Source organism: Centropristis striata, chromosome 1, assembly GCF_030273125.1.
Source record: "Centropristis striata isolate RG_2023a ecotype Rhode Island chromosome 1, C.striata_1.0, whole genome shotgun sequence".
Lineage (NCBI taxonomy): Eukaryota > Metazoa > Chordata > Actinopteri > Perciformes > Serranidae > Centropristis > Centropristis striata.
In genome coordinates, this window is record NC_081517.1 from 14,080,812 (window position 1) to 14,091,050 (window position 10,239).

Genomic DNA, 10,239 nt, shown 5'->3' on the forward strand with positions numbered 1-10,239 from the left:
GCCCCCTCTCTCCTCTTTTGATGTTTTAATCTGTTCTCAGCTCCAGGCTCTCTCTCTCTCTCTCTCTCTCTCTGCTGTTTATTTATTGCTGCTGACAGTGATGAGAAACGATGATTCATGCTGCATCCTCTCCTGCTTCCTCAGTCCCAACAGCTGACGTGATGCCACCACTAGGGGGCGTCGGCCCGCCACATCACCTCCGCATATTTCCATATAAACAGGCTGGTGGAGGTGAAACATGAGGCTGATCGAGTTAATTGGACACAGAGGTAGTGAGTCAGAATGATATGATTATTGATAAATGTTACGATTTACTGAACAGAGGGGACAGGTTTTATCTCAAGGAGCTCAATCTGTGAAGATTTTTATAGTTAAAGACAATCTACTGTTGGTAGACAGCTGCAAAAAAATAAAAACTAATGCAGCAGAACATTTTTTTTTACTGATAATTTCTTTTAGAAATAACAACATACAGTAAATATCTGTATTTTAAAAAAAAACATATCTATAAAAATAATAACTTTTGTTGTCAGACTTATTTTATTTAACTGTCTTTTTTGACATTTGTTACATTAAGTTTAAGGTTTAACTGTAAGAAAACATTAAGCTGCTTTACATTCAGCAATGTGTATTCTTTTTTGTATTTTTATATTGAATTCAGTGTAATTTAACATTCAAGACCACTGAGTTATTGAATAATACTGGCATTATCAGATTTAAAAGATTTTTATGTTCAATACTGCAAGAAACGTCATTTACGTTTTTAAAATGGCATTTGCACAAAATGTAGAGAAAAACTGAAGAAAATCCCTCTAGATAATACAGTAAATGTCTGGAAAATAACTTTTATTAAAAAAAAGATTCAGATAAACCTGTTTATTTATTTATTGCATGGCTCCTGTTGCAGACTGCTGCACAAAAATGTATAAATCAGTATGAAAGTTTATATTTCTATGTTTTAATTGGCTCAAGCGGGTGACATACTGTATGTTTCACTCTGTGGGATAAAGGTTTCCAGTAAGCTTAGTTCATTTCACTTGGAAATCTCTGGAGCCTCATATGGTGCTCTGCGCGGTAAGCCTCTTAGGAATCACGGCCACAGCAGATGCAGGGAGAATGCCAATCAGGAGCTCCTGCTGCGCGGAGAAACCCGACGGCTGTGCCACTGCGCGCCTCAAATCTCTGCCACGGCTCACACGAAACGCAGCTAAAAATCGTTTGGCGCTTTAAATGCGTTTGTGGGTTGCAAACTAAACCAGCAGCAGAAAAAAACGTAAGCTGTTGAGGAGATGGAGCACACAGGGAGTCTCCAAAGACTCTGAACCGTCTGACAACCAAAACAAATCCTTCCTAGTCTAAAAAAGCAGAGCCATGCTTCCTCAGGATGTCGGGAAGCAGAAGCCCCGCCGGGTATCGGAGCCAATGTGCGGGATAGACAGCCCCCAGATGCCGATTCGGCGCTTAAAGAACCGGGACTTCCCTCTGAGCGTGAAGCGCCGGCGGTCCGGCTCCGCACCTGAGCGCAAGGTGAACTGCGTCCTGGTTGGAGACGGAGCTGTGGGCAAGACCAGCCTCATAGTCAGCTACACCACCAACGGATACCCGACGGAATATGTTCCCACAGCGTTTGACAACTTCACCGGTAATGTCTAACAGCAGTGTGGCTGTTTTTGGAGCTTTACGCACAGGTTTTACGCACACCTGAAAAGATTTTACCTAAAGCTGTAGTTCTTTTAGTCGTTCGCATGTCAAGTTTTCTGTTTTAAAGCTGGTAGATGGTGTACATTCCCGCTTTTTGTACCTCAGACGAAGCTTGTATTACAATAAATATAATGTAGCTAAATCATTTAACATGTACAATAATTGTTCATCTGCTCAGTGATGGTTGTGGTTGACGGGAAACCAGTGAGACTGCAGCTCTGTGACACGGCTGGACAGGTGAGCTGCACCTTCTCTCTTTCAGAGATTCACAACAAATGTAACACTTAACGTCAAATAACAGTAAACAACCAAAAGTTATTTTACAGATAAATTATTCAGAAAAATATAGGTAATAAACAGTTCCAAGTCCATTGTATGGTTAATACCTGTAATAAAAATGATTTAGTTTTCTATGGCATTTGCACTTAATGTAGAAAAAACAAGAAAAACCCTATAGAACACATTAATTTTCCAGAAAAATAACTGTTTTTTTTTTTAACCGTGTGTATATCAGGTGAATGAATAATAGTTTTCCCTTATTGGAAATCCAATCACTCAGCAATACTCTTCTTTTTGCATTCCTTTGACATCATAGAAATGGGGTCTGGTTGACGGATCAATCAATGTAAGTCATCAGTGTTTAAGTGTTTGTCACTTATTGTTGTTGCTATAAACGTTCACAGTTGTTTCTGTTGTGGTTGCTCCCTGCAGCCTGCTTTTAGTCCTGGACTGAAATCCTTTAAGACCCTTTTTAGTTTAAGTTGCCCCCCAGTGACAAGTAGTCCTGTGACCCCACACCTTACATCGCCCCCTGCAGGAATTAAACCCAGTTGGTAATTCAGAAGTGTTGCCCCCTCTTTCACCCTGTGCTGCATCGCCCTCTTTTGGTTGAGTGTTTCTTATCCATCAACAAACCTTTTCTTCAAGGAGCTTTCATTTTACCCCTAGAAATAAGCTGGGGAACGAGATTCAGTGCTTTTTATTTCTTTTTAAGTAAAAAAAAATCAAGTCTTTGTTTAGCATGATGAAGTCAAATGAAACAGTAGGATTATTTAAAAATTGCAGCAACATTTGTAAAAAAAAAAAAAAAAAAAAGTGTCCCTGATACCTGAGCGATGGAGGTAGGTGAAAATTAAGTAGTTTTTTCTTACACAGCCTGTAGCATTCAGAGAATGTATAGCTTTCCTGTGTATATTGACAATAAGGGTTTCTCAGCAGTTAAAGAACAGAAGTGCTCGTCATCCAATCGCTGAAAATACAGAAATCTGGAAAATGTCTCCAACATGATAACATCTAATAAAAAAAATGTCTATTTCAGCACAGAATTTGTGTAACAAATGGTATCAACACAAAAGTTGCTGCAATGTATGTTAAGCATAGAAATGGACTTCAGAACGCCAAAGATTAATGTGCTGAACCCTCATACACCTTAATAGGTTTAATTCATTGATTAAGTCATTTTATTAGAGATGTATGACTTGAACAACTTGACAGTACTGAACTGCATCTCAAATGAATCTTTGGGGTCACAGCTGTGATGTACAGGTGATGTACACCACTTCTATGTGATATCTATTGTTGAGCTGCTATCATCCCTAAAAAATCCACTACACACAAACCCAATTCTCTTTAAAAGGTGGCAGAATGATAACAAGTTAAAAGGTTAAATTAAAACTTTTTTATGGGTTTTAATGGTTTTAACCCATAAGAACCCATGGTAACAAACACTTTAAATGTTCTATAATCTCCCATATTCAGCTTTATGCTTGACATTAACTCATTAAATCCCTAAGTGACACATACTCAACACCCTGGTGTGGTGGTCATGTGACTTTGACAAGAAGTGACTTCTCCAAAATGTGGCTGTGACTGGAAACAGAAATGCGGAAAAGTAGCTAATTTGAAAAAGCTTATTTTTTGTTACTAGGCTAAGTTTAAACTAATTTCACAATTCTAATCTGTTAATATCCTGTATTGCATTTAACCTGTTTTGACCATATTTCCTGAACAAATTAATATAAAACAAGTTAGAAAAAATATTGTTGTGATGTATATGTCACATCAGGCTTTTAACCTAAAAATTAAAAACCTGATGTGACGTATTTGTCCCAATAACAAAAATGGTAATAGGCCACTTAATTATTTTCACTGTTTGAATTATTTTAAATTAATATATGCTCTGCTGTTCAATTTAAAGTACATTTGACCAAATATAAACAACAACAAAAAAAATCCTATCCTATCCTGTCACAAATTTGATATATGTTGTGGAGATGTAAAGAAAAAGGCAAATTTGTGTTTCTGTAGGTGTCTAGTTTATTTATTTTAAAATAAGAAATACCATAAACATAAATACCATAAACGCTCAATGTAACATAAATGTCACACCACAGATCTTTGACATTTAGGGGTAGTATTTTTTTTTTTTTTAAACATCATAAATGTGTTCTATATGGTCCACTTGGTCTGTGGTATATCCCCCATAATTTTCCTTCAAGGATAAATAGGTCTGGGTTGTTATGGGTTAATGTGGCAACAGCCAGCATTTCTACTGTTAGCCCTTTAGCACCCCCTAGCGGTTCCAAGTGTTATTAATGTTTGCGCCGCTGTAGTAAAGACAACCCTACCGCTTTCCATAACGTAACTTTCCATAGGTTGACATTTTACATCATGTTAGGTGTATACAGTCTACAGTCAACACAGCCGTACTTTGGAAACAATAGAAAGGAAATGAGCGTGTCTACTGTAGTAGAAGAAGAAGACGCAAGCACGTTTACTGAAGAGGTAAAGCGACATTTTCATAACTGTATATTGACTAATAACATAGCTTGTTAGCAACATGGCTACCGCTAGCATCCCGACTACCGTCCAATTTAACGGTTGTTTTTTAACCGTTAATCCCAATTTGAAGCACCGATATAAACGCTGTGTTAAAGAGAGTGTAACATTACTGATGGTGGTAATGAATGGGCATGTTTTGTAACTAACCGATCGAGTAGAAAGAAGACCAGCTGAACATCTGTTTCTGTCTCTCTCCGTCAACGGGGCTTTTCTTTTCCTTTCGTCGGGTACAGTTTCCACTTTTACCGTTCCTCCGGTTGTTTCACTGCCCGCCATTTCTGCTAAATTACCTGCTATCAGCGGCAGCTCCCCCTGAGCCACACTGTTGCCAATTCATTTTCAGGGGAAGTTACTACAGGCAGGTCTATTTGTAGCTAATAGTTGCTAAATGTGATGTCACGCAGAGCCGTTAATCAACGGCGCTGATATCAGGGCGTGATGACATAACGACGTAAAACAACGCTATTACGTAGATTATAAAATTACGTTACTAAAATTGACTGGCCATCTCTGTGAAAAATATTAGAAATCGTCACACTGCCTAAGTCATTTTTGTAGTGGCCAGCAGGGGGCGACACCTCTGGCTGCAGAAAGAACTCAGTTTGTATGTAAGACAATGGAAATATGAGCCTATTTCTTATTAGATTTATGACCTCAGTATACATTCTAATAATGAGTATATAATCTCAATTGTTCGGTTTAAGTCTTCATCAATACAGCATGATGTTAGTTTTGTAACTTATGGTCCCATTAAGAGTAAAATTGATGATAAAGCGGGATGTTTTAGTGTGGAGCTACCATATGTTTGACAGGTTGCTACCACAGTCCACTGTTTTCAATTCATCAGCGTTAACTGGAATATTTTGGTCCCTTAACCCTCTGAACCAAGCTGTCGGTGGGTTTGAAAAGTATGTTTTCCTTTATAAAAGTTGCCAAAAATACACCGCTTATCGTAGAAAGAAATTGTGAACAAAGGCATTATCATCGGAATTTTAACTTTCCGACAGTCCATGAACGGATCATAGGTTACTAAAGTTTCTGTTAGACAAAGTAACCAAAAGGAACCTCAAAATTGTGATATTTCTGTCAAAATCACTTTATTTTACATGTCTCAAAACTTGAACCAAAAATAAAACTAAACTGTTGGGAGTAACTAGATCCTGTTAAAAATGTTAAACTGTGCTCCTCAGTGACACTGTGAAGCCATGATTTATTTTACTGAGGGGGAAAAAAGGACTTGGTGAAATTTTTCCAAGAGACGTATATGAATAGGCTACACAAGGGGTCAAGAGTATTTTCTCTATTTGTATGGGGACTTTGGCTCAAAAAACCTCTGCACTAGAGCACCAATTGTGGATTAATCCACGACGGAAAACGGTCCTCAAAAATGCACTATTTCCTCCTGTTTGTTGGTTAAAAAAACTGCAGTGACCAGCTTTTTTAGCCAATGATGGAACCTTTTTATAAAAATGAAACTGAACAGACCAGTGAGGAAGGTGAGTAAGTGTTGAGAGACACTTACTCAGTTTTATTCTAACCTGACCTCTGACCTCTGTGTTTCCGGCTTGAAGGATGAGCTGGAGCGCCTTCGACCTCTCTGCTACAAGAACGCCGATGTCTTCCTCCTCTGCTACAGCGTGGTGCGGCCCTGCTCATTCCGCAGCCTGATCGAAAGGTGGGTGCCTGAGATCCGTCAGCACTGCCCCGGCGCGCCCCTGGTTCTCGTCGGCACCCAGCTGGACCTGAGGGAGGACGTCCAGGTGCTGATCGACCTGGCGAAGAACCAGGAGCGGCCGGTGGGCACCGAGGAGGGCCAGCAGCTCGCCCAGGAGCTCGGTGTGGTGAGCTTCGCCGAGTGCTCCGCGCTGACCCAGAAGAACCTGAAGGACGCTTTCGACTCTGCCATCTTGGCCAGCATCCAGCAGACAGACACTTGCAGCGTCCAGCAGCAGAGGCTGACTCTGAGGAAGAAGACGCCCGACAAGCTCAAGAGCCTCTCGGAGACCTGGTGGAAGAAGATCAACTGTCTGATGGGAGAGCAGAGCTGCGACTTCAAGTGAGCGCCTGCATCATTACAAACCTGGGTCACATCATGTTTGAAAATACTTTGGTAGATTTGGTTTGTTTCAGCCAGATGGGTGGGGATTATCACCACACAACACCACGAGGTCCAGAAGAGCTTAGACATTTGGCAGTTTAATTCCCCAGACCGACAGAGAAAGTGTGAGCAAGAGACTCCACAGATTTTACACAGTTTACTTGCATTAAGAAGCTCTTAACAGCCTGTGAAAGCAGTCGTAACATGTCTTTTGACAGCTGCTCACATGCACGAGACTTTAAATTATAACAGAAACCTTGGTTTGACACTAAGAGTGTGAATTTTGAGCATTTAGCAGGCAGGGAGGTTCAAATGAGAGATGTTATTGAATTGCATTTAGGAAAAGATTTCTGAGCCTAACATACTAAAAAAGTCAGGATATCTCTGCCTCTACTGTTTCATTATTTATTATTATTTTTGTGTCTCGCAGGTCCCCCAACTTGACAAAGCACAATCTGTAATTTCTGGATTCAACTGTTAACAAAAGTAACCACCATCTGTTTAATAACACTGTTTGATGATGTTCTGGTCTTCAGGTTTAAGCGAGTCTAATACAAGAGAAAAAAAGTCTAGATTTACACAACAATAATCCCTCTCGAACTAGAAGTGTGTTGTGGGGTCTGTATCTGCAGAGACCCTGCCTACGATCTGTATTTTCTCTTTTCTTATTATTTTCTGTGTTCTGGGCCACTCAAAGCTATAAAAATACCATTGAAAAAACTAAAATCTAGCAAGGAAAACACCAAAACTTGTCCCAAAACGTGAGTGAATCTGGGGGGTTTTCTTTCACTTTCACTGAGTTGGGAAGGATCAGCTGCGTTTGAATGCTTACTACAAACAGTGAGTGACAGCTCCTGCATAAAATGCCTTCAAAAGATTAATTTGAGTACAAAAATGTGTACATCTGAAATGAGGCACTGCTGCTTTCAAAGCTCACTTGAAACAGCTGTTACAAGATTCTTTTCTCCTCACTTTCATGATTCTTGATGCTCCCTTTTCTCCATAATATCCTTGTTTTTTCTTGGCTTTATTAGCCTCAGTATAATTACTGGAACTTGAAGCCGGGACGCTTATGTGATCAGGATTTTAGGATTCTTTCTAAATTTGACCTGATGTGACTAACTCCATCCGTCTGAGACTCCCAGGAGGTTAAAACAAACCCCACAGATGTTATGAGACCCAGGTTTTGTTTAGAGGCAAGAAGTCTGAGATATACACTCTTTTGTTTTTGACTCATTGTGTATTATTTGTCACTTTACACCCCAACTGCTGTAGTACTTTGTATGACTGTTAGTTTGAAGTTAAGTTATTATTTCTATATTTATTCATGGTTATTTTCATTGCCATCGCTGATCATTTAATATGCCCAGAAGCCTTGATTAAAGTTTATAACAACTGTAAACTGTGTTTTATTGAACAAAAGGAATGTTTCAAGATATTTGCAGCAAAGTTTCAGTGAAATACAGAGGATTGTGTCTATAAGTGTTTATGGCACTGTATAATTATACTTATAAGCACTCATACATATTCACATTGCCCTATCACAATAATCATAGCCAATTATAAAGCATTTTATTGACTTAAAAGCTCAAGTATCAAAATATTTCATAATTACTGGTCACCTACCAACATTGTTTTTGCAAGCATGTGTCTATAATGCATTATAAACATACCTATGATGCGTTATTAGGTCAGAATTAGCCTAACCCCTTACCCTAACCCCAGAATCATATTATAATGCATTATAGAAATATTTGAATGTATTACAACTGATTATAATACAAAAAGGGCCAGCAGTTATAAAGTATAATGACATTTGACCTTATATTAAGATTTAAGATTAAGGTTAAGATTAATTACTTTATTAATTCCACAATGCATTAAACCCATCCTTTTTTACTCACAAGTGAACACACCATGCAAGGAGCAGCGGGCTGCATATTGCTGTGCCCATATGCCCTTATAATGTGTTAAGTTATTGTTATAAAGCATTGTGAATGTTTATGCGTGCTTGTAACTGTAATTATGAAGTGCTATAAGAAGATTATAATTCATTCTAAGTATGTATATGATGCGTTACAGTCATAGAAGGTGTTACAGAATGATTTCATGCAAACATTGAGCAGCATTCAGCAGCTTCTCCCGTGCACAACTTCTGCTCTTTACCCTTCACTGAAACAGGCCATGTTGCAGAGTTAATAGGGATCAAGTGCTGTTGATTGTCTCATCAGCTCTGATCCTCCTGACTGACCCAGCACGGCCAGACTTAGACGGACCTGCGTGCATAAAAATGCATTGTTACTTCAGATGTGTTATCTCAGGCAGTCAGAGGCAGAACAGAACGTCTGCTGGGTGGTTTTCACTGTAACATCAGAGTGATATCACCGCTCTGCTCGGCTCGGCTTTCCTCTCTGACTCAGAGCCGCTCCTCACGCTCCTCTAATAGGAGCAGACAGGACCACCTGGACTGGATTAGACCAGCATATGGAGCCTGATTCTCTCCCCACGGATGCCTCACACCTTTAAAAAGGAAGGAGAGGCAGATTCCTCCACCTTTAAGGGCTTATCTAGTTCTTATGTGCAACCTGCAAGTAAAGGAATTGTATTTATAGTGCATTTATTTAATAAATTAGGTTACAAATGACTCTACACACTATTAATTCCCTGTAGACCCAAAACCTAACCATAACCAAACCATAGCATTTAAAGATTTAAGTTGTAAACTTGTTCTCCTAAAAGCGGGTAAGTCCTCTTATTATAGTCTCCACATATTAATACACATTCACAAATACATAATATGGCTTCAGAAGGGAAAAACACCAATGAACTTCAAGACACAACAAGAACTATAGGCTTATTCTTTTGTGTACTTGTTCATACATTATAGGACATCTAATTCAAAGTGCTAAAATTCTAACATAGAAAATATGTTTTGGCCTAAAAAAACCCCAAAACAAGCCCGTGATTATAACAAAAATAGAGGAAAATTGAAGAGAAATGTAATATTTTGTTGTTAAGCAAAAGTCGGTAATTGACAAGCCTTTTCTTGATAAAGCAAACTAATCGAACCCCAATATTCATATTCAATTTAAATCATAACATGTACGAAGCATGTAGAGTGTTTTGATTCAACACGTTAGAAACAATCTTCTTTTATGCAGCGGTCTTTTTCTGCAACATGTCCAGAGATGTCACAGAGGGAGTTTAACCTCACATCACCTGGCCTACATTCCCTCAGAGGCACAAACAGCAGCAGGTGTGTTTAACTGTCGGATCATCAGGTCCTGCTGCTGCAGCTGCTGCTAATGCTGTCCAATGCTCATTTAACATCGAAGTTACTGGAGGGAGCAGTTTTTTTCTTTTTAGAAAAAAAAAAGTTCAATCGACTAAGCACTGCTGATAAACCATCTACAGCTGTTTGAAGTCTTTTTCACATAAAAAAATGAATGCATACAAATATTTCTGGAAAATAAACAGAAAAACCTCTGCCTACAATCTGAAATGAATGATGAATTAAATCCCAAACTCTCTAACCGCTGCTGCCCTCTGCAGCAGTGAGAGGGAACTGAAATGATACTCAAACTAAAAAGACTGCAAAA

At 39.0% G+C, this 10,239-nt stretch overlaps 1 protein-coding gene across 2 annotated transcripts; it reads left to right on the forward strand.

Annotated features, from left to right (window-relative positions):
* Positions 1-1,182: 1,182 nt before the first annotated feature.
* LOC131970873 (rho-related GTP-binding protein RhoU-like) lies at positions 1,183-8,036 on the forward strand. 2 transcript variants are annotated; one of them, XM_059332233.1, is made up of 3 exons: positions 1,183-1,642; positions 1,880-1,938; positions 6,114-8,036. In XM_059332233.1, the coding sequence occupies exons 1-3, from the start codon at positions 1,372-1,374 to the stop codon at positions 6,600-6,602; spliced, it is 819 nt and encodes a 272-aa protein (XP_059188216.1). In that variant the 5' UTR covers positions 1,183-1,371; the 3' UTR covers positions 6,603-8,036. The 2 variants fall into 2 exon arrangements, 1 of the variants encoding a protein (XP_059188216.1); XR_009394293.1 differs by lacking the exons at positions 1,183-1,642; positions 1,880-1,938 and adding an exon at positions 4,544-4,769 and having other exon boundaries at positions 6,114-6,220.
* Positions 8,037-10,239: the final 2,203 nt, after the last annotated feature.

What these genes read in the sequence shown, in the direction of transcription:
- LOC131970873 (XM_059332233.1), top strand. Translation starts at nt 1,372, where the DNA reads ATGCTTCCTCAGGATGTCGGGAAGCAGAAGCCCCGCCGGGTATCGGAG. An exon ending in AGCGTTTGACAACTTCACCG is followed by an intron (nt 1,643 to 1,879) that starts GTAATGTCTAAC and finishes TCATCTGCTCAG; the next exon opens with TGATGGTTGTGGTTGACGGG. An exon ending in TCTGTGACACGGCTGGACAG is followed by an intron (nt 1,939 to 6,113) that starts GTGAGCTGCACC and finishes TCCGGCTTGAAG; the next exon opens with GATGAGCTGGAGCGCCTTCG.